At 42.5% G+C, this 25024-nt stretch overlaps 1 protein-coding gene across 1 annotated transcript in view; it reads left to right on the top strand.

The window, feature by feature from the left end:
• Nucleotides 1–25024, top strand: part of AK5 (adenylate kinase 5) — a 291825-nt gene that overhangs the window by 183365 nt on the left and 83436 nt on the right. Inside the window, exon 8 of the mRNA XM_029063973.2 lies at nt 3073–3149. Coding sequence (XP_028919806.1) covers nt 3073–3149 — 77 coding nt within the window. The remainder of the gene's footprint in view (nt 1–3072; nt 3150–25024) is intronic.

Raw genomic sequence — 25024 nt, 5'->3', positions numbered from 1 at the left:
AGGACAGAGAGCTTGCTTCTGTTGTTCTCTCCCACATGTTTTATACAGTGCCTTGCACTCAGTAGCCATTCAACAAAATGTCATGGATACCTATCAATGACCAGCATATATTAAAATATCACTGAGTACCTTAAAACTTGGATGCAGGCAGGGGAATTGAAAAGCAGCATGGCGTAGTGGATAGAGCATGGGCCTGGGAGAAGGACCTGGGTTCTAAATCTGGCTCTACCACCTGTCTGCTGTGTGAACTTGGGCAAGTCACTTCACTTCTCTGGGCTTGTTACTTCATTTGGAAAGTAGGGATTAAGACTTTGAGCCCCACGAGGGACAGAGACTGCATCCAACCTGGTAACCTTGTATCTACCCCAGTGATTGGCACATAGTAAGCACTGAACAAATATCATCAACATTATTATTATTACTGTTATTATGAAAATGCTGACTTGCTATTTTGTGTATGCTTGGGGTAAACACTAATTCTCATGTTAAACACTTTTCAATATAGCAGCGAAAATGGGAAATGATTAGCTCTGCATAAGTGCGGTAGAAAAAGACCTGGGGGTCAGAGGGTCCTCCCCAGACTGAACGTGGGTTCTTTGTGTAACGTTGTTGTGAAAAAAGCCAACATGATCCTGTGATGCAGAAATTAAGAGTGGAACACCAAGAAGCTACAATCCATTACCCCCTTCCCATTTAGCTCTCATCTTACTCCTGTGGGATTGTCCACTTGCAAGATCCACAGACTCAGAATAATGTGAAGCTTCTGAAGGTTGATAGACATGAGCCTAAATGATTAAAGATTTGGGAAACAGCATCTTCACGGGGAAAGGCTAAAGGTTCTGTAAGTGGGGAGAAGAAGAGAAGGCTTCATCCACATGAACAAGACCAGAGGAAATGGTATAATTTGCATCATGAAAGATTTAAGTTAGAATAAGACAGAAACTTCCTGAGGAGGCTTATTGAATACCGGAATGCTACAGGTGGAATTTGTGGAATCTGTTTGCTAAACGTCTTTAAGAAGAGAACTGATACTTGTACTTATTTTTTCTGTACAAATCACAGATGCAGCATTATTGTTAACCCAAATTCTGTAAAACAAGATAAAGTTTAGAAGGAGAGAGAACTGTGAAATCAGCACCCTCTGGGAAAGCAGTGATGCATAGTAGGTACAGCGCAGGCCTAAGAGTCAGAAGGATCTGAATTCTAATCCTAGCTCAGCCACTTGTCTACTGTGTGACCATGGACAAATCACTTCACTTCTCTGAGCCTCAGTTACCTCATCTGCAAAATAGGGATTAAGACAGGGAGCCCCCTGTGGGACCTGGGCTGTTTCCAACCTGATTAGTTTTCATCTAACCTAGAGTTTAGAAAAGTATTTGGCACATTTGAGAAGCAGCGTGGTGCAGTGGAAAGAGCATGGGCTTTGGAGTCAGGGCTCATGAGTTCGAATCCCAGCTCTGCCACTTGTCAGCTGTGTGACTGTGGGCAAGTCACTTAACTTCTCTGTGCCTCAGTTCCCTCATCTGTAAAATGGGGATTAAGACTGTGAGCCCCACGTGGGACAACCTGATTCCCCTGTGTCTACCCCAGCGCTTAGAACAGTGCTCTGCACATAGTAAGCACTTAACAAATACCAACATAGTAAGTGCTTAATAAATACCTTAAAAAGAATCATATTTTTACAAAATGATTTGGGAACCTAATCTTACTTTAAAATATATCATCATTACAGGACAATATGTTGGCCTTCAGCCAACTCTAAGTAAGAATGTGCTAGGAATTATACCCTTACAGTGAAGTGTCCATGGTTTGTGACTCTCCTGTGTGGCAATTTTTAAAGACAACATAATGTGCTCTTCCTGCCTAGTTACCGAAGGTAATGCTTTGCTCCCAGTGGGAAGGATTTTTAATGAGCATTAATCAGCTGTACTTCAGAAGACAGGTTATGAACATTAGTCATTTATGTTTGGTCTTTGGAGGTTAGGAGATGAGGAATCTAATGAAATCTGAAATGCTACACATTCTTTGTGGAGCAAAAAAGTAGTAAATTGTGTGTAGCTTGGTTTCCCTGAAGTTAGGTAGTTTGGAGGGCTAAATCCTCTTTTGATCTTTTGATCGAACTGGTATAATCACTCTGATTTGGGTGGCTTTGTTTCTTGTCTCTAAGAACATTTAAGGATATTTTTACAACATTTATAGGGACAGTAAAGGTCACAAGAGAAGAAGGAAATTCATCCAATAAATTTGATCAATGAATTGGAATCCCTGAGATGTGCATTTTGTATAGACTATCATTACCTGATCACTCAGTGGATTGTCTGGAGTGTCTAAAATGATAATTATCCCAAAAACCTGGTCTTTTATATGTTTTACCTAGATTTTACCACTAACATTTCAAAATTTATAATTTTTAGTAATATGTCAACTAACTGGTTAGGATTGTTCTTTGAAACACTCTCTACAAGACTAAAATGCAATAGAAAAATGATGGCGAGATGATCTCAAAGCAGCATTTCAATTTTCTCTTATTTAATGAAAAAATGCAAACCCACTATTTACAGAAGGGATTGGAACAGAAGAGTTAAATTCAGAGTTAAATGGTTTTCATCATGACAGCAGACCTTTCTTCTACAATCATTTTCTCATGAGATCTCTGCCTGTTCTTGTACTTACCTATATAGCTATAAAGTCTCTGCAGTTATTGCTCAGTTTTCCAAATTTCAGAATATAATAATAAAAATCATTTAATTATGGTATTTGTTAAGAGTTTACTATGAGCCGGGCACTCTACTAAGCGCTGGGGTGGATACAAGCAAATCGGTTTGGACACATTCCCTGTCCCACATGGGGCTCACGGTCTTAATTCCCATTTTACAGATGAGGTAACTGAGGTACAGAGAAGTTAAGTGACGACCAAGGACACACAGCAAGCAAGTGGCGGAGCTGGGTTTAGAACCCTTCTGACTCCCAGGCCCGAGCTCTTTCCACTATGCCATGCTGCTTCCTTCTAGACTGTGATGTTTCACTAAAGCCATATTCAGCTGGAGTTAAATTAAATGTCTTCTGTTTTAGGCCAGAGTGAACTTGACCCCAATATGACCATGTACTCTGCAGATACGACTGACTCAGAGTATTACTTTGAAGACCAGGTAAGAGCTTTAAATTCATACGAGATCTCATTTTGCTTCCAATGGTTTTTATTTTAGCTGTTTTCAGCTCATTTCACCTCCCCTTCCAAATCCACTCTTCCCCTCTAGACTGTTAGCTCACTGTGGGCAGGTAGGTTGTCTACCAACTCTGTTGAATTACAATCTCCCAAGCATTTAGTACAGTACTCTGCACAGAGTAAGTGCTCCAAAAATGCCACTGATTGATAGTCATTGTCACTAAGCATCAACGGCATTATTTCTCTGCCATGAAGTAGGTTGGAGCAAATCCGCCTGTCCCCCTCTGGAGGCTTCCAGACCAGCTAGTAGCTTTCTCCATGCTTTCCCCGAGACATCTCTATAGAAATATTCCCAGGAGCTATTGTCTTTTGGCAGCTGGGCAGCCACAATATCTCCTTGGTCCAGGCAACGAAGAGAATCCAGGTTGGACTAAGTTTTCTCCCCTCCTATTCTAGAAGCCCTGCAATTCCTAGTCTTGGGGTGAGAACTGAACTCGTGAAATATCAAGGGAGTCTCGGTGGAAAAACAGGTTTCCATCAAGTGACTTTTTAAAAACCTTTTTCCTGAAAAATGTATCAGGCAACTATATAGTCAGGAAGACAATAAGAATATCATCACTGTTGTCTGGGGCTCTACATTTTCCTCATCTTTGCAATCATTTATCAGTATTTATTTGGAGCTGGTTGCCACACATGTACTAGATATATGGATTTCTTAGATGAAAATGAAATTCTTTGTCTAAGAATTTGCATATTTCTCTGCATCATTTCCCTTTACTATGCTCTTCTTTCAAAGGGAAATGTCGCCAAGTGGAGTACATTTTCTATTTGAGAAAAACCAATGAAATATTTCAGTAACTCTTTCTGCAACTAAAAACATTTTGCACACAAATGCAAACAATTTCAGCATGAGAAATTGTATTTTGGATGCAGTCTTAAAATGAATTTGATCCAGAACAAACTGATGAAGGGGTCCCTTTGATTCTCTAATGCTGCTTTCAGTGATGTGAGCTATCCAGAAGCAACTTTAGAAATCCTCTCACGTCTCTCATCACTTCATTTCAGAACTAGTGAAAGTTAATGGAGGGAACAGCTCACATTATTCTTTATCTAAGTGCTTAGATTCAGAATAATGATTACGGGAAATCATGACAAGGAAAGCCCAATAGAAAATGAGCACTTTCATTGTTAATTCTAAACTCAAGGTACAAGCTACATATCCCTACCCTCAGGGATGTATATATTTAAGGAAACAGAAGGAATGTCAGTGAAAGTACATTTTACCTTGTTATTAAAAAGTAGCTAAGTCTCAAATCTTGACCAAGTTTTGGGGTGTTTTTTTTAAGAGTACATCCTCCATTTACTTTAGATAATTGTTGTTGTCTAAAGCTGTTGAGTCATGTCCAACCCATAGCAACGTCATAGACACATCTCTCCCAGAACGCCCCACTTCCAACTGCAATCGTTCTGGTAGTGTATCCATAGAGTTTTCTTGGTAAAAATATGCCAAGAAACCAAGTGGTTTACCATTGCCTCCTTCCGTGCAGTAAATGAGTCTCTGCCCTCGACTCTCTCCCATGCCACTGCTGCCCAGCACAGGACATCAGGTAATTACAAAACATGAATAGATATTTGACATTAGCAAATATTTGACATTAACAAACACCATATGGCAAAGAGAAGCAGCATGACTCAGTGGAAAGAGCCTGGGCTTTGGAGTCAGAGGTCATGAGTTTGAATCCCAGCTCTGCCACTTGTCAGCTGTGTGACTGTGGGCAAGTCACTTAACTTCTCTGTGCCTCAGTTACCTCATCTGTAAAATGGGGATTAAGACTGTGAGCCCCACGTGGGACAACCTGATTCCCCTGTGTCTACCCCAGCGCTTAGAACAGTGCTCTGCACATAGTAAGCGCTTAACAACTACCAACATTATTATTATTATTATTATTGTCATTGTTCACTCTACAACTTATCAGCCCTTCTATCTTCAGTCCTGGTCTATTTAGGGGCTTAAAATGTGTTTGCTGTAGGAAACGTTTATCTCTAAAACACCCAAAAGAACAATTTTATTTCCTTTTTCCATTGAAAGGACTTGTTTCTTTCACTGGAGGCAGGAGAGTGGTGAACAACAACTAGCCATATTAGAGCTATAAAAGTTTAGGTGCCTTAATTAACTAATTGCTAAGCTTTTGGGATAAGGTGAAACTCTTCCTTCAATCAGTTCTTGCCTCAGCAAGAGGAAGAAGGCAGTGGAAAGGATTGATGCAAGAATTAGTGATGGAGGCCAGTTTTTGCAGCCTCCCCAGGAAAACAGGACAATCTGGTGGCTTTTGTCTGGAGGAGACGGACTGAGAGGAGATTCCAAATTTTCATTCCATCTGCTCCCCAGGACCACTCTTGACTGAGCTAATGACTATTAGAGTTGAAGGAGACACCGTCTGCCACTGAATCAGAAAAACCAGGCAGTGAAGCATAAGACAAAAGGATTGTGTCTCTGTGAACAGTCCAAGAGCTGTGGAATCCACACACTGGCTCTGAAAATTGATGCCAGTTTGATAAAGGTCAAAACAAATCAATGCCTGCTGTTGCTTCTTTCCTGGAACAGCTTGGCATCGCCTCCGCACATCTCCTCAATCAGCCAATCCATCAGTGGTATTTACTGAGTGCTTATTTGGGGCAGGATACCATTCCAAGCACATAATAATAATAGTAATAATTGTGGTATTTATTAAGTTCTTACTATTTACCAAGCACTGAACTAAGTGCTGAAAAAGAAATTTTGGTATTTAAGTGCTTACTATGTGCTGAGCACTGTTCTAAGCACCAGGGTAGATACAGGGTAATCAGATTGTCCCACGTGGGGCTTACATTTTTTTTAATCCCCATTTTTACAGATGAGGTAACTGAGGCACAGAGAAGTTAAGTCAGACTTGCCCAAGGTCACACAGCAGACAAGTGGCAGAGCCGGGATTAGAACCCAAGATCTCTGACTCCCAAGCCCATGCTCTTTCCACTAAGCCATGCTGCAGTAGGTATAAGATAATCAGGTCCCTCAAGGGCCTCATACTCTAAATAGGAAGGAGAACAGATAAATCTCCACTTGAAGTTGAGGAAACTGAGGCTCAGAGAAGTTAAGTGACTTGCTTATGGTCACAATGCAGGCATAATGGTGGAGCTGGCATTAGAAGAAGAGGAAAAGCAGCCTGGCATAGTGGATAGAGCACGGGCCTGGGAGTCAGAAGGTCATGGGTTCTAATCCCAGCTCCACCACTCGTCTGCTGTGTGAGGATAAGTCACTTAACTTCTCTGTACCTCAGTTACCTCATCTAGAAAATGGGGAATGAGACTGTGAGCCCTAGTGGGACAGGGACTGCATCCAACCCGATTTGCTTGTATCCCAGAAGAGTGCCTGGCGTTAGAAGCAGCATGGCTCAGTGGAAAGAGCCTGGGCTTTGGAGTCAGAGGTCATGAGTTTGAATCCCAGCTCTGCCACTTGTCAGCTGTGTGACTGTGGGCAAGTCACTTAACTTCTCTGTGCCTCAGTTCCCTCATCTGTAAAATGGGGATGAAGACTGCGAGCCCCACGTGGGACAACCTGATTCCCCTGTGTCTACCCCAGCGCTCAGAACAGTGCTCTGCACATAGTAAGCGCTTAACAAATACCAACATTATTATTATTATTATTAAGGAGTACATTAACAGTAATTACTATTATTAGAACCCAAGCGTTCTGACTCCGAGATTCGTGTTTTATCCACTAGGCCCTGCTGCTTCCCAAGTTGACAGAGCTGCAGTGAGGGAGTGAGAAACAGCCTTTCCTTCTCTATTAATACTTTGGGATTACTGTATCAGTCTCCTTCCTGGTCTTTGTCCCTCCAGCTCATAATTCACTCTGCTGCCCAATTCTCTTTTCTAAAATGTTGTTATGTACACAAAAGCTTCCAATAGTCACCAGTTCATCTCTGCATCAAGTAAAGACTCCTGCTTGGCTCCATCAGCTAACGTCCCTACTTATCTTCACCCCTCCCACCGCCTCCCAGCTTTCAAGTTGGAGAAGCAGTGTGGCTTAGTGGAGAGAGCCCGGGCTTGCGAGTCAGAGGTCATGGGTTCTAATGCCGGCTCCACCGCTTGTCTGCTGTATGACCTTGGGCAAGTCACTTCACTTCTCTGTGCCTCAGTTACTTCATCTGTAAAATGGGGAATTAAGACTGTGAGTCCCACGTGGGACAAACTGATTACCTTATATCTACCCCAGCACTTAGAATAGTGCTTGGCACATAGTAAGCACTTAACAAATACCGTAATTATTATTATTATGTTCCTCCAATTCCAACCTACCCACTGTCCCTCACACTACTCTCCCACCTCCGCTCCCTGGCTCACAGCCAGTTTTTAATGGCATATTTTAAGCACTTAATATGTGCTAAACACCATTTTAAGTGCTGGGGTAGGTACAAGTTAATTAGGTTGGACACAGTCCCTGTTCCACATGGGACTCACAGTCAAAATAGAAGGGAGAATAGGAGCACTGAAGCACAGAGAAGTTAAATGACTTCCTCAAGGACACCCAGTAAGCAGTCAACAGAGCTGGGATTAGAACCCAGGTCCTCTGACTCCGAACCCTGTGCTCATTCCACTAGACTATGCTGCTTCTAGACCACCCTTATTCCTGTCTGGAAGTCCATACCGCTTCAAATCTGCCAGGTCTCAGCTTGCCCTATCTTCAAAACACTTCTGAATTAAAAAAAAAAAAATTTAAAAATTTTATTTAATCACTTAATAATAATTATGGTATTTGCTAAGTGCTTAGTATGTGTAAGGCACTGTACCAAGCCCTGGGGTAGATACAAGCAAATTAGGTTGGAGACAGTCCCTGTCGCCTGTGTGACTCACAGTCCCATTTTACAGATGAGGTAACTGAGGCACAGAGAAGTAAAGTGACTTGCCCAAGGTCACACAGCAGGTAGGGGCAGAGTTGGAATTAGAACCCATGATCTTCTGACTCCGAGGCCCGTGCTCTGTCCACTACACCATGCTGTTTCTACACTTACCACAATTACTATGTGCCAGACACTGTACTAAGCACTAGGGTGGATATAAGCAAATCAGGTTGGACAGAGTCCCTCTCCTATGTGGGGTTCATGGAATCCCAGCTCTGCCACTTGTCTGCTGTGTGACCTTGGGCAAATTACTTAACCTCTCTGTGCCTCAGTTACCTCAACTGTAAAGTGGAGATTAATGCTGTAAGTCCTATATGGAACATGGACTGTATCCAAACTGATTAACGTGTATCTCCCCCATCACTTAAAACAGTGCTGGACATATAATAAGCACCTAAAAAGTATTATTATTTATAAAATATTAACCTACCCCACAAGGAAGCTAACAGAGAGAAGGAAATGGGGAGAATAAAGATTATGTGTGGACAGGGATTGTCTCTCTTTACTGCTGAATTACTTTCTAAGTGCTTAGTACAGTGCTCTCACACAGTTTGCACTCAATAATTACAATTAAATGAATGAAATGTGAGCTTCTCCCCTTTTTGAGGACAGGTTCCCAGGTTTACACCAAGCTCCTGCTGTAAACAGCCTTCTACAGCCACTGTGGGGCACATTTGGGGCTTGCAGTTAGTGCACCCCAAGAATATGCTGGAAGATTGCTGCTTCTCTCCCATGACATTTTACATTTTACCCCCCTGAAAGGCATGGGAAACCTTAGTAGAGAGCCAAGCATGCTGTAAGTGCTCATCAAATACCACTGATGGATCAATTGATTGAATGAGTGGCGCAAGACCCCATGTGCTGGCTGCTAAGGTTGGGAGGGGATGGCTCATTCATTCATTCATTCAATCGTATTTATTGAGCACTTACTGTATGCAGAGCACTGTACTAAGCTCTTGGAAAATACAATTTAGCAATCAATAAAGACAATCCCAACCCAACAGGCTCACAGTCTAGAAGGGGGAAGACAATAAAACAAGTGGACAGGCATCAATAGCATCAATACATATAAATATAATTATAGATCTATGTGCATCATTAATAAAATAAATAGAATAATAAATACATACACATATACACAAGTGCTGTGGGGCCGGGCTAATATCCAGTGCGGTTCCCTATTCCCTGATAATGGTGAGCCTCTCAAAGCAACAAGTTGGCAGCATACAAAATACCCAGGCACTCTCTTTAAGTTTTAATAGTACTTTATATTTACTTGGTTTAGAAAGTATCACCAAGATGGAATCAGAAACCAGATCCTGGAATAGACACTGAGCTGCAGGTGTAGTGGAGAAAGTCAGAAGGTCATGAGTTCTAATCCTGCCTCCACCACTTGTCTACTATATGACCTTGGGCAAATCACTTCACTTCTCTGGGCTTCAGTTACCTCGTCTATAAAATGGGGATTAAGACCGTGAACCCCTCATGGGACAGGGACGGTGTCCTACCCGATTTGCTTTTATATACCCCAGCACTTAGTACAGTGCCTGGCACATAATAAGTATTTAACAAATACCACATTTAGTTTAACATGCTTGCTCTCCTTTGGCCCAGGGTTCTCAACCACCAAAAATACAGCCAAATTTCCCTTGGTGATTTCTCCTGTGTTCTGCTTTCCAAAAGTCCCTCCTTGGCCAAGTGTTAACTTCTTCCAAATGTGGAAGAAGGGGAGCCAGAACGAAGCCAGAACCTTCTGGAACTGAGTTCCAGAAAATACCATCATCCTTATAAGAAAAAAAAAATTGAGGAACATCTGCTCCAGGGCTTTGAGGAGTTGAAGGGAGGTAGAAGTCAGTCATCCAGTCGTATTTATTGAGCACTTACTGTGGGCAGAGGACTGTACTGAGTGCTTTGGGAGAGTACAATATAACAATATAACAGAACATTCCCTGCTCACAACAGGCTGACAGTCTAGCAGCCCAACCCTCCATGAAAGCCCACTCACCTCCACCACCCTCCCAAGAAAGTTCTCTGACCACTGCAGCCGAAGTAAGATCCAATTCCCCTATCCCTAGGCTCCCTTTCTCAGAAAGCTCGCTGGCTGTCAGCTTCCAGTTAGATTTTTGCTTTGCATATGGTAAACACTCAATAAATACAATTGAATGATTGCATTTTTTTTCTTTTCCTTTGAGTTTAAGTCTGACTCTGCTTTCAATCTGAGATAGCTCGGACACCCAGCTTCCTGGTGACAGGGACCTCGTTTCCCGTCTCCGGGTATTTGTTGTTTTAACCTTTCTTTGCCCATTCCCTTCCTTGTAATTGGTTGCTTTGCAGCTGATGTCATCAGGAAGATGATTAATGTGTCATGTAAAGATCTTTCCCTCCCGGGGAGGGGTCTTGGAGAAGGTAGCGGTTTGCTTGTTCTAGAGCCTTTTCGAGATTTCCACTTAGTTTAAGAGGCGACTAGCCTATCCAGCCCACCACCATAAGCAATTTCTTTTTACAAAATCACCTGCAGGAAGAGGTTCCATTATAAATATAAAATTTGCATTTTTCCACAGAGCTTAAAGTACTTCACATTGAAACCTCCTTGTGTGGCAGTATGGCAGGATGAGGGGGAATTCCCACCTATAAATTCAGAGACTTTGGAGCTAAATTCATCATTTATTCTTTCAGTTGGGATGATCTCCTCTAGTCCATCTTTGACCCCTCAACCACCGCTTCCCTCTGGCCTGAAAATCCCTCCCACTTCCAATCCGACAGACAACCAGTCTCCCCATCTTCAAAACCCTCCTAAAACCACATCTTCTCCAAGAAACCTTTCCTGAGTAAGCCCTCATTTTCTGCATCACCTATGGACTTGGTTCTGTACCCCTTAAGCACTTTGATGCTCACGCCAGTCCCACAGCACCTATGTACATCCTAATACTCCATTCTTCCCCCAGTTTCTTTTGTCTGTCTCCCCTGTAGACTCCTTGAGGTCAGTGATTGTGTCTACCAACTCTATTATACTGTTTTTTCCCATGCGCTTAGTACAGTGCTCTGCATGCAGTAAGTGCTCAATAAATATCACTGACTGATTGACTTCTGAAATGCAAATTGAGCCCACCTTAGTCCATTTTACAGACAAGGGCATTGAGGCAGCTGACAGTGAGATCAGCTTGAGGTGTCTTGGGCAGAACAAACCTGAAGCCTCCCATCTGTTCCTTAGTACATTTGTTTTTGTTTTTTTAAAATCAATTTCCATTGTGGCTCTTGGCTCCAAAATTCGGGAGAAATCTTCTGGAAACAAATACTGGAGAATTTTTACACGTGTGTATAAGAGGTGGAAAAATGGCATCATTCCCAGAGGCAGCATATTTAATTCCTTTCTATAGAGATAATCAATTTGAGGGGTTAAACTGGGCTGCGGATTTATCGGATAGATAAATCTCACTTCCATTGTGAGAGTTGCATGAACCAGATGGAGTGGGCCAGCTGTAATGGCCACATTTATCTCTCAGCCCTACATGGAGCAGCACAGTTTTGTGACAGGTGTAATTTGTCATGGAGAACAACCATGACACCTGTTTCTCCGAATATCAGTTAGGTGCCGTAGTCTGAGTCAGAAACTTGGGATGGAGGAACCACTGGTCTGACAACTATGACTCTTGTTAGCGGGAAAGGTAAAGGTGAGGAAGTATGACTACCTATGAGAGGGCAATAGAAGTCACAGCACACTGATGCTAAAAAGCAAACAAGCATCAAAAGCCAAATTATCTGCTGTCATTTTGTAGGGCAAGAGCTGAATCATCACTTGGACCTTCATTGTTTATTGACATTTGGATGAATCGAAAGAACAGGAGGATATTTTCTAGTTTTCAAACTTCACAACTCTTGTCCATCATTTTCAGAAGGGATTTTATATACTTAATGGTGAGAATGTATACTGCTTATGGTACTAATTTTGAAGCAGTAATTCAATATTGTTTCAGAATATCTTGAAGCATTACAGAAAATGCACAGTGACAGCTCAAGCAGATTAGTTCTTGTCAGAGAGAAATTCTTAATTTGAATAAAGTAAGTATTTTCACAGAGAGAAAAGCTAGAATCCTTATTTGTTTCAAGTCCTATGTTGGAAACATCCCAAGTGTGCAAAAGATGGGAGAGATTGATCACCGGTAATGGAATCACCGCCTAATTTACTTCTCTGGTGAGACTTGTTTTGGAAACCTTATTATTCTTGTCACCGAGTATTTGTCATTAGTTTCTAGACTCCAAAATGCTTTTCTCCTACAGATTTGCTTTGTCTCATTCCTTCACAGGTTAAAAATATTCAGGGTGTCAGAATTGCATAATAAAGATAAAAGAAACAGAACTGGACAGTTTCACCAGATGCTTTTTAGAGATTAAAGGCTAGCAGAGTGCTATTAAATTGTAAAATAAATCACCTTCCAGACTCATTGTCATACATCAACAATAACAAGGTGGGAGAAACAAAAATCAAACAAGAGCTGGGGTTGTCCAGCTCTTTTAGAGTACTGTGAGAATTAATGGTTGAAAAGGAAGTGAAGAAAAACCATAGTTACACTGTACACCCTGAGCCTCAACACAAGTCTTTAGGAACAACAGACATTCTTATTTTATGTAGGAACCCAAAGTGGGAGGAATAAATAAAACCCCAAGAGGAGAGAGAAGTAGAAAAGAACAATAAAGAGAAAGTGCACTGCTTGTGAGTTTAAAGCCCCTGCTGAAAGTGTTGGAACTGACTTCTTGCTCTATCAGCTTCACTTCAATCTTTAGAAATATAATTACTTAAGAAATGACTTATTAAGTCAGTCTAAAATTCTCCCTCTGACAATGACTACAGGATGCGTGACCTCCACCCTCATAATATAGGATGTTTCATTAACATTCCTTACTTTTCCCTTTAATAATCCACTACTGACCTTTCATCCATGAAAATACTCAAACATTCATTGTCCTTTGACAGAAATTTCCCCAGTGTGACAGTGGAAGCACTGAAACTACAAAGGAGAACACAACCTCATAGGACTACCAGAAATTCTACTACTGGCCAGACTTCCTCAATGTTCTGGGATTTAATGAACAACAATTCTGTATTCACTCCACATCACTCCATGACATTGTAGAATTCAGTAATTTACTTCTTCATTTTCATCTTTCCTCACTAACATATATCAACTTCTTCAGTCTATCTTAGTTTAGAGGCTATTCCAACCCCCTGATCATTTGAGTTGCCTTTCTCTGCATCATTTTGACAATGGATAATATCCCTTTGGAGTGTCAGTTGAGAAGATTGGAAAAGGTAGAATGAAGGCTTGGAGGCAAGAAGTCCCCAAAATGAATGATTGAAACAGGAGAAAGAATAGAGAGGGCTTCCTGATTCAGCCCTCTTTTCCCACACTCTTTCTTTCTGTGTCATTTATGCACTTAGTTCAATCAATCAATCAATTGAATTTATTGAGCACTTTCTGTATGCAGAGCATATTTAGTGCTTGGGAGAATTCAAATATAACAGAGTTAGAAGACACATTTTCCCTGCCCTCAAGGAGCTCACAGTCTAGAGGGGGAGAACGGATCTGTACCTTTCAAGCACGTGATGTTCACCTGACCCTCTGCCCCACAACACTTATGTACATTATTTATATTACTCTCTGCCTGCCCACTCTACACTCCAAATTCCTTGTGGACAGAAAACATTTCTACCAACTCTGTGGTATTATAATCAATCATTTATATTTACTGAGCACTTTACTATGTGCAGAGCATTGTACTAAACACTTGGGAGAGTATAATACAACAGAATTAGCAATACAGTCCCTCCCATAATGAGCTTACAGTCTACTCTCCCAAGCTCTTAGGATAGTGCTCTGCACCCAGTAAGTCCTCGATAAATATGACTGAATGATCGATTAATTCAGAGGGCGCAAAAAGCAGAACAGGATTAGGGGACTACTGCATCTATTCAGGAAGGTTCGAAGTCTCCTGATTATACTGGAAGAAATGTGGTGAATTCATAGAGAGCAAGGGATGGAGGACAGGTGGGATTAGAACAATTAATGTTGGTATTTGTTAAGCGCTTACTATGTGCAGAGCACTGTTCTAAGCACTGGGGTAAACACAGGGGAATCAGATTGTCCCATGTGGGGCTCACAGTCTTAATCCCCATTTTACAGATGAGGGAACTGAGGCACAGAGAAGTTAAGTGACTTGCCCACAGTCACACAGCTGACAAGTGGCAGAACAATTATCCCTTTGTTGTCTGCATCTCTTGGGCAGGTTGGAGCCTATCCTGGGAAAGAATGGGAGTAAAAGATCCTATTTCTACCTCATGACTTCAAGTCGATAATACCTGCCAGAACCAGAATCTGCTACTGTGCCATGACGGCATTAACAATAACTCCAAGAAATAAACAGTATTAATATTAATAACAATAATAATAGTATTTGTTAGGTCAGGTCAGACCCAGATGCTGTTCTACATGGGGTTCACAGACTAAAGGGAAGGAAGAACAGGTATTTCAACTACATTTTAGAGAAGCAGTGTGGCCTAGTGGATAAGATCAGAGATCTGGGAGTCAGGAGGATCTGGGTTCTAATCCCAGATCTGCCACTTGTCTGCTGTGTGGTCTTGGGCAAATCACTTAACTTCTCTGTGCCTTAGTTATCTCATCTGTAAAATGGGACATACACTGTGCTTGTATCAAATCCAGTATAATGTCTGGCACAGAATAAGTGCTTAAAAAGTACCATAAAAAAATTTACAGAGGAAGCAACCAAGACAAAGAAATTAAGTGATTTGTCAAAAAAAACAAACCAAAAACACACAACAGGCAAGTGGCAGAGCTAGGATTTCAACTTCTAACTGCTAAACCCAAGTCTATTCCACTAGTCTATTTCACTTCTCCTGAGTTGTAGATAATAATAATTATGGTCTTTGTTAAGCGGTTACTATGTGCCAGGACTGTACTAAGTGCTGAGGTGGATGCAAGCAAATCAGGTTAGACACAGTCCCTGCCATAAATGGGGCTCATGGTCTCAAACCCCACTTTACAGATGAATTAACTGAGGCACCGAGAAGTAAAGTGACTGCCCAAGATCACACAACCGACAAGTGGCAGAGTCGGAGTTAGAACCCATGACCTTCTCGGACTGCCAGGCCTGTGCTCTAGCCACTAGATCATGACAATTAAATTCATTTTGGCTCATTTCTCTGTCGATGCATTACTTAAATTAGTTGTCTCATGCTTCTTTTCATTCAGTTCATTCAATAGTATTTATTGAGCGCTTACTATGTGCAGAGCACTGTACTAAGCGCTTGGGATGAACAAGTCGGCAACAGATAGAGACAGTCCCTGCCGTTTGACGGGCTTACAGTCTAATCGGGGGAGACGGACAGACAAGAACAATGGCAATAAATAGAGTCAAGGGGAAGAACATCTCGTAAAAACAACAGCAACTAAATAGAATCGAGGCGATGTACAATTCATTAACAAAATAAATAGGGTAATGAAAATATATACAGTTGAGCGGACGAGTACAGTGCTGTGGGGATGGGAAGGGAGAGGTGGAGGAGCAGAGGGAAAAGGGGAAAATGAGGCCTTAGCTGCGGAGAGGTAAAGGGGGGATGGCAGAGGGAGTAGAGGGGGGAGAGGAGCTCAGTCTGGGAACGCCTCTTGGAGGAGGTGATTTTTAAGTAGGGTTTTGAAGAGGGAAAGAGAATCAGTTTGGCGGAGGTGAGGAGGGACTTTTCCAGGAGCTCCAGAGTTCTGAGGAGTAATAGAAGGAATAGGATGTTGAAGGGATTTAAGGAGATGGTGAAAGATATTTCAGGAAGGAAAATGGGGGGAATGGTTAAAATCACCATACATTTTTTGGATAGTGCTTTTATTTTTCCAAACCGGTTTCAGATCTATTATCTCATTTTATCCTCAAAGCATCACTGTGAGTTAGAGGCAGACATTATTACCTCGGATTTTACAGATGAAAAAAACTGAGTCATAGAAAGGTTAAATTCATAGCAAAATAAGGATAAATATGTTTGGGGCAGTTCTTTTTTATTCTTTTATTTCCTTTGCCTTTCAATACATCCTTCTTCAAAGTCTGCAGAAGTGTTAATTACATTGGTGCATTCAATCAAACAGTGGTATTTATTGAGTGTTTACAGTGATTACTATGTGCAGAGCACTGTACTAAGCACTTGGGAAAGTAAAGTCACTAACCTGCAGTGTGACCCTGTACAAGTCTTCTATCCTACTTAAACTGTGAATCCCATGTGGGACCTGATTATCTTGTATTTAACTAAGCACTTAGTACAGTGCTTGGCACATAAGAAGTGTTTAATAAATGCCACAATTTATTATTATTATTACATTACAACAGAGTTGGTAGACATGGTTCCTGTCCACCAGAAGCTTACATCCTAGAGGGGGAGAAGTTAGCTACCAATAGCCTAATAACCAGGCTTATAGTCAGAGTGTCCGCTCTCGGGATCTTACCTAGAGAGTTTCCAATACTCTACCAGTCTCATCTACAGGAGGGACAGTCAAGCAGAGGCCTACCCATTCCATTTCTAGCTTGGGCAGTAGTTAGCAAGTAGAAGGCAATCTGCTACAAGTCAAAACTCGCCCATGCTGAGCAGCAGTGGCATGGGAGAGAGCTATCGTCCTATCTCCCTACTACCCTTCCTTTCCAAAATCTTAGAACGAGTCATCTACAATCGATGCCTAGAATTCCTTAACTCCCATTCTCTCCTAGACCCCCTCCAATCTGGCTTCCGTCCCCTCCACTCTACCGAGACTGCTCTCTCTAAGGTCACCCATGACCTCCTTCTTGCCAAATCCAATGGCTCCTACTCCATTCTGATCCTCCTTGACCTCTCTGCTGCCTTTGACACTGTCGACCATCCCCTCCTCCTCCATACCTTATCTCACCTTGGCTTCACGGACTCTGTCCTCTCCTGGTTCTCCTCTTACCTCTCTGGCCGATCATTCTCGGTCTCCTACGCCGGAGCCTCCTCCCCCTCCCATCCTTTAACTGTTGGAGTTCCTCAAGGGTCAGTTCTTGGCCCTCTTCTGTTCTCCATTTACACTCACTCCCTCGGTGAACTCATCCGCTCTCACGGCTTTGACTACCATCTCTACGCAGATGACACGCAGATCTACATCTCCGCCCCTGTCCTCTCCCCCTCCCTTCAGGCTCGCATCTCCTCCTGCCTCCGGGACGTCTCCACCTGGATGTCGGCCCGCCACCTAAAACTCAACATGAGCAAGACTGAGCTCCTCATCTTCCCTCCCAAGCCCGGTCCGCTCCCAGACTTCTCTATCACCGTGGATGGCACGACCATCCTTCCCGTCCCGCAGGCCCGCAATCTCGGTGTCATCCTTGACTCGTCCCTCTCGTTCACCCCACACATCCTATCCGTTACCAAGACCTGCCGGTTTCACCTCTACAATATCGCCAAGATCCGCCCTTTCCTCTCCACCCAAACGGCTACCTTACTATTACGGGCTCTCGTTATATCCCGGCTAGACTACTGTGTCAGCCTTCTCTCTGACCTCCCTTCCTCCTCTCTCGCCCCGCTCCGGTCTATTCTTCACTCCGCTGCCCGGCTCATCTTCCTGCAGAAACGATCTGGGCATGTCACTCCCCTTCTTAAACAACTCCAGTGGTTGCCTATCGACCTCCGCTCCAAACAAAAACTCACTCTAGGCTTCAAGGCTCTCCATCACCTTGCCCCTTCCTACCTCTCCTCCCTTCTCTCTTTCTACCGCCCACCCCGCACGCTCCGCTCCTCTGCCACCCACCTCCTCACCGTCCCTCGGTCTCGCCTATCCCGCCATCGACCCCTGGGTCACGTCCTCCCGCGGTCCCGGAACGCCCTCCCTCCTCACCTCCGCCAAACTGATTCTCTTTCCCTCTTCAAAACCTTACTTAAAAATCACCTCCTCCAAGAGGCCTTCCCAGACTGAGCTCCTCTTCCCCCTCTACTCCCTCTGCCATCCCCCCTTTACCTCTCCGCAGCTAAAGCCTCATTTTCCCCTTTTCCCTCTGCTCCTCCACCTCTCCCTTCCCATCCCCACAGCACTGTACTCGTCCGCTCAACTGTATATATTTTCGTTACCCTATTTATTTTGTTAATGAATTGTACATCGCCTTGATTCTATTTAGTTGCCATCGGTTTTTACGAGATGTTCTTCCCCTTGACGCTGTTTAGTGCCATTGTTCTTGTCTGTCCGTCTCCCCCGATTAGACTGTAAGCCCGTCAAACGGCAGGGACTGTCTCTATCTGTTGCCGACTTGTTCATCCCAAGCGCTTAGTACAGTGCTCTGCACATAGTAAGCGCTCAATAAATACTATTGAATGAATGAATGAAAAGAGAGTCGAGGGCGGTGACTCAGGTTTACTGTGCGGAAGGAGGCAACGGTAAACCGCTTCCGTATTTTTACCAAGAAAACTCTGTGGATACACTATAAGGATGATTGCGGATGGAGGTGGGGTGTTCTGGAAAAGATGTGTCCAGGGAGTCACTTTGTGTTGGAAACAGCTCCATGGCATAAGGCATCAGAGTGTACTATGGAAGCTAAAAAAAAAAGAGTAAGAACAAAACCAGCCCCTAGTACTGCAAAAGTGAGCACAAAAGCGGGAGAGTCTCTGGGGACACACGGTGCAGTTAGTATTGTCTGTCCTGTTCTGGCCCTTTCAGTTGCATTCACACCCGTTAGTAAAATCCACTTTCAGGGTGTCATTTTGACTGATTCTTTTTTTGCTGGTGTTTCTTAAGTGCTTGCTATATGTTAAGCAGTGTACTAAATTCTAAAGTAATAATAATAATATACGGTATTTGTTAAACACCTAATGTGAGCCAGGCACTGTACTAAGAACTGGGATAGATATGAGCTTGTTGGACAGGTTGGACACAGATCATCAAATTGAATAAAGTTCCTCTCCTACATGGACTCCCAATCTAAGCAGATTTCTTCTCTCCCTTCTTTTCTCTTTTCCAGGGAAAACTGAAGGGTGAGAGACCTATTTCTAAGTAATCATGCAATCCCCTTCAGCCTCTACCATAGTATTTTATCCTACTGATGATGTAACTGGTAGCATTTTCAGACATAATCTATCTTTATCAAGGCTACTTATTGAGTGCTTATTGCATGCAGAGCACTGTACTAAGCATTTAGCCATAGGTCCTCTTTTTTGAGAACTGATGTAGGAGTAACAAAAGATCATGAAGAACACATTTTAGCCTCGATAAGAAACAAATTTACTTCTTTTGAAGCCAGTTTCATCGCAATTCACATTGCAGGGGAAAACCCCACAAATTTCCCAAAATATAACTTTATCCTCTGCACCATGACTACTGTGAACCCTTTAAAAGATTCTGGTTTTTATTCTAACCTCAATCAGATTTCAACTAATCCTTCTTGCAATAAGCTCCAACAATTCTGCCATTTAGAGGAACACATGTATAGGCCTATGGGCAGAGAATGTGTCTGCTAATTCTGCTGTATTGTACTCTCCCAAGCACTTTGCACAATGCTCTGCACATAGCAACCCTGTTCTCCATTTACACTCACTCCCTTGGTGAACTCATTCGCTGGCACGGCTTTGACTACCATCTCTACGCAGATGACACGCAGATCTACATCTCCGCCCCTGTCCTCTCCCCCTCCCTTCAGGCTCGCATCACCTCCTGCCTCCAGGATGTGTCCACCTGGATGTCGGCCTGCCACCTAAAACTCAACATGAGCAAGACTGAGCTCCTCATCTTCCCTCCCAACCCAGTCCTCTCCCAGACTTCTCTATCACCGTGGATGGCACGACCATCCTTCCCGTCTCTCAGGCCCACAAACCCGGTGTCATCCTTGACTCGTCTCTCTCGTTCACCCCACACATCCTATCCGTTACCAAGACCTGCCGGTTTTACCTTTACAATATCGCCAAGATCCGCCCTTTCCTCTTCACCCAAACGGCTACCTTACTGCTACGGGCTCTCGTTATATCCCGGCTAGACTACTGTGTCAGCCTTCTCTCTGACCTCCCTTCCTCCTCTCTCGCCCCGCTCCGGTCTATTCTTCACTCCGCTGCCCGGCTCATCTTCCTGCAGAAACGATCTGGGCATGTCACTCCCCTTCTTAAACAACTCCAGTGGTTGCCTATCAACCTCCGCTCCAAACAAAAACTCCTCACTCTAGGCTTCAAGGCTCTACATCACCTTGCCCCTTCCTACCTCTCCTCCCTTCTCTCTTTCTACCGCCCACCCCGCACGCTCCGCTCCTCTGCCACCCACCTCCTCACCGTCCCTCGGTCTCGCCTATCCCGCCGTCGACCCCTGGGTCACGTCCTCCCGCGGTCCTGGAATGCCCTCCCTCCTCACCTCCGCCAAACTGATTCTCTTCCCCTCTTCAAAACCCTACTTAAAACTCACCTCCTCCAAGAGGCCTTCCCAGACTGAGCTCCTCTTCTCCCTCTACTCCCTCTTCCGCCCCCCCTTCACCTCTCCGCAGCTTAACCCTCTTTTCCCCCCATTTCCCTCTGCTCCTCCACCTCTCCCTTCCCATCTCCTCAGCACTGTACTCATCCGCTCAACTGTATATATTTTCATTACCCTATTTATTTTGTTAATGAAATGTACATCGTCTTGATTCTATTTAGTTGCCATTGTTTTTACGAGATGTTCTTCCCCTTGACTCTATTTATTGCCACTGTTCTTGTCTGTCCGTCTCCCCCGATTAGACTGTAAGCCTGTCAAACGGCAGGGACTGTCTCTATCTGTTGCCGACTTGTTCATTCCAAGCGCTTAGTCCAGTGCTCTGCACATAGTAGGCGCTCAATAAATACTATTGAATGAATGAATGAATGAACCCTGATTTTCCCCACACTGTAGATGGCACCACCATCCTTCTGTCTCACAAGCCTGTAACCTTGGCGTTCTCCTTAACTCCTCTCTCTCATTTGACCCACATATTCAGTCCGTCATCAAATCCTGTTGATCTCACTTCACAATATCGCTAAAATCCACCCTTTCCTCTCCTTCCATACTGCTACCATGTTAATACAATCACTCATCCTATCCCCCTGAATTATTGCATCAGCCTCCTTGCTGACCTCCCAGCCTCCCGTCTCTCCCCGCTCGAGTCCATACTTCACTCTGCTGCCCGAATCATTTTTCTACAAAAGTATTCTGGACACATCACCCTGCTCCTCAAAAAAGTCCAGTGGTTGCCCATCCACATCGATATCAAACAAAAACTCCTCTCTTTTGGCTTTAAAGTACTCCACCATCTTGCCCGCTCCTACCTCATCTCATTTCTCTCCTTCTACAACCCAGTGTGCACACTTCACTCCTCTAGTGCAAATTTTCTCACTGTGCCTCAATCCCACCTATCTCGCTGCTGACCCCTAGCCCACGTCCTGCCTCTGACTTGGAATGCCCTCCCTCCTCAAATCTGACAATTACTCTACCCTCTTTCAAAGCCTTATTGAAGGTACATCTCCTCCAAGAGGCTTTCCCAGACTAAGCCCCACTTTTCCTCATCTCCCACTCCCTTCTGCATTGCCCTGACTTGCTACCTTTGCTCTTCCCCCTCCCAACCCTAAAGCACTTATGTACATATCTGTAATTTAATTTATCCCTTTGTTCTTCTTCCCTCTCAGCCTCAAAGCACTTATGTACACATCTGTAATTTTATTTATTTGTACTGATGCCTGTCACCCCCACTCTAGACTGTGACCTCGTTGTGGGCAGGGAATGCCACTGTTTATTGTGGCACTGTACTTTCCCAAATGCTTAGTACAGTGCTCTGCACACAAAAGTGCTCAATAAATATGATTGAATGAATGCCATTGACTGATTGATTAATTAAGAAATGGAAAGTCAATGAGAGGTTCTCCTTTAAGGTTAACACCATTGTTCCATTTCCCTTCTTAAATTATGTCATAATAATACTGTCATGTAGCAATCAGAGGATAATAACTATAGTAGGTTAAATTAAAATGCTATGTTGAAAAAAAGTCACCATGTGTCAGTAGGATAAATTACCAGACATAATATGCAGACTAATTAGTGATGAAATTCTAGAACACCTGCAGAGTTAAATATCCAACATACTCATTGTGCCAAAATGCAAAAAGTTAGCTTCCTAAAGAGATTACTGATATTGAAGTCATTTCATAATATAGAGTCCAGAATAGATCCCAAATGTTACATCTGAAAAGGTTTACTCACAGAAACATCTGCTTCTCTTTAATTTCCAAAGACATTAGAGTTGTTTCTGAAAGCCTCTTAAATTTTCTCTCAAGTGTTCTGAGGCCCCCTCAGGGCCATCTCTTACCTATGAATAATCAAAAGTAGCAGCAGCAGCAGAATAGACACTTACTGGATGCCCACTTGGGGAGTAGAGAAGAAAGAAGTGACACTTTCCCTGCCCACAGGGAACTTATACTCTGAAGAAGACTAACATAAAAACAATTGTCACAACACCAAATGGAATTTGTAAAAATGAAGCTACGAAAGTCAATTTAAAGGGGTACGAACAGTGAGAGCCCTCAGTTCTGAATTCACAATTCTGTTATAGAAATTATTTACAATGCAAATATCCAATGTCAGCTGAATAGCAACTCAAATATCCAATATCAACTCAATTTAAACAATCAGCTGAATATTTTTACAGCTATTTTAATCAAACTTTGTTTTCTTTTTTCTATTTTCCTCTCTTAGAACTTCATCTTTTATATACTCCTACTGATTTTTATATTTAAGCTTTCCTTGATTTTCTAGAGAAAATGCACAAACAGAACACCTGTAAGATTTGGAATAGACAAAAATGAAAAGTTGTCAAATCAAATTGATTTATACCTGTACTTTAGCCTCCTCAGAGTGGAAAGTTATCTATTCCATTTGTCAGGGAGAGATGTGACAAATTTAATCTTCGCATAATTAATCATAGCATGAAAGAAGGAGCATTATCATGAATTACCATCTAGGTTACCATCTAAATGAAAAGAGTATCTTTCTCAAACATTTGAGCAGGGAGGTGGAAGGCAAGAGGAAGGGGACTATTCTCACCCCTTCAGAGCAAACAACAGCCCAAAGAAATCTGCAGTGGTTCCTGAAAAATGTTTTGTAGTTTTCAAGAATTTCAGCCTGAATTCAGGAGTGGAGTCTCCATTGTAATGCCAAGTGCATTCAAGCCGAAGGGAAATATAGACAGAATGAGGGAAATGTGTCACAGCCTTCTGGAAGAAAATTGTATCACTTGGTTCTCCTACAATAGGCAAAGGCTTTTGTCATCTTCAATGACTGTATGTAGAAAGGATTAGAAAACACCCACTGGAATAATAAATACGCTATTAAAATAGAGAACAAACAAAAACCAAGATCGGGGGAAACACATCTCACAAAAAGCCATTAGGGAACTGCAGAAATACAGAATCCACCCCAGTAGATTAAAAATTAGTCAAAGGTTTACTTTGTAGATTACTAGAATGAACCAAATTGCTAGTTTCTATTTGTGCAAAATGAAAATAATAGCATGCTTTAAAATAATCATAATGTTAATAATAATAATAAATGTGGTATTTCAGTGCTTACTATGTGCCAAACACTATACTATACCAGATACAAAATAATCCAGTTCCACATGGAGCTCACATTCTAAGTAGAAGAGAGCAAGGATAGTGAATCCCCATTTTGCAGAAGAGGGAGCTGAGGTACAAAGAGTGCTTCGCATAGAGTAAGTGCTTAACAGATACCATCATCATCATTATTATTGTTATTATTATTAGAGTGACTTCCCAACATCACACAGCAGGTTAGTAGCAAAGCCAGGGATAGAACCTGAGTCCTATGATTCGCAGGCCTGAGCTCTTTCCACTAGACCACGCTGCTTAAACTATTACAGGAGTTGAAATTTAAAAAGAAAATAAACTATTACAAATAAGTTGAATATATTACACATATATATGTTATATGTATGAGAACTGCCTTCTATGATTACTAAAGAAATTCATTTAATCTTCTAGACTGCAAAGGCCTCCTCTAGACTGAAAGCTCCTTATGGACAGGGAATGTGTCTACTAACTTTGTTCTATTATACTTCCCCAAGTGCTCACTACAGCGCTCTGCAAACAGTAAGCGCTCAAATACTATTGGTTGATTGATTTAAATGTGGTACAAATTTCCTTAAAAGACAAAATGCACAATCTTCAATTGTCTCCTGGAAATCAACATACCGATGCAAAGAATGCCAACACTTGCTAGCGCTGTTAAAAAAAAAAAGCCAAAAATGTTCAAATACCCTGGAAAATACCTTATATTATGCTAATGTTTCCCTAAGTCTCTCCCAACACCAGACAATCTAAAAAGGAAAATCATAACCAAATGATTTTCATTCTATTGGTTCATGCATATTCTACATGATTTCCAAGAGTGGCCAGAAGACATAATCCACATAAACGTCATCAATCGCTCTTATTGAAAGCCTTTTGTGGATAAATAAACATTTTTTAGGTGTGGGAGAACACACCAAAGTGTAAGACATGGTCTTTATCCTTGAGAGCCTTGCATTCTTTCAGAGGCAAAGGCCTAGGTTATGGTTCCTGAGGTAAAGTTGGTGATAGAAAGGTGATAGAAAGCTTCTATACCAGGGAGAGACAGCAAGATAAACTCTTTGGTAGAGACAACAAATTAATCAAGGAGTTAATAAACTGGTGGGGGAGTCAGACATTAAATTCAGAGGGGGAATTGACAGAGTGTAGGATAGGAAAGTAATTCATTCATTCATTCATTCATTCAATAGTATTTATTGAGAGCTTACTATGTGCAGAGCACTGTACTAAGCGCTTGGGATGAACAAGTCGGCAACAGATAGAGACAGTCCCTGCCGTTTGACGGGCTTACAGTCTAATCGG

Source organism: Ornithorhynchus anatinus, chromosome 4, assembly GCF_004115215.2.
Source record: "Ornithorhynchus anatinus isolate Pmale09 chromosome 4, mOrnAna1.pri.v4, whole genome shotgun sequence".
NCBI classification, from domain to species: Eukaryota; Metazoa; Chordata; class Mammalia; order Monotremata; family Ornithorhynchidae; genus Ornithorhynchus; species Ornithorhynchus anatinus.
Note: the sequence above shows the minus strand (reverse complement) of the source record. Positions and strands in the feature narration are given on the sequence as shown.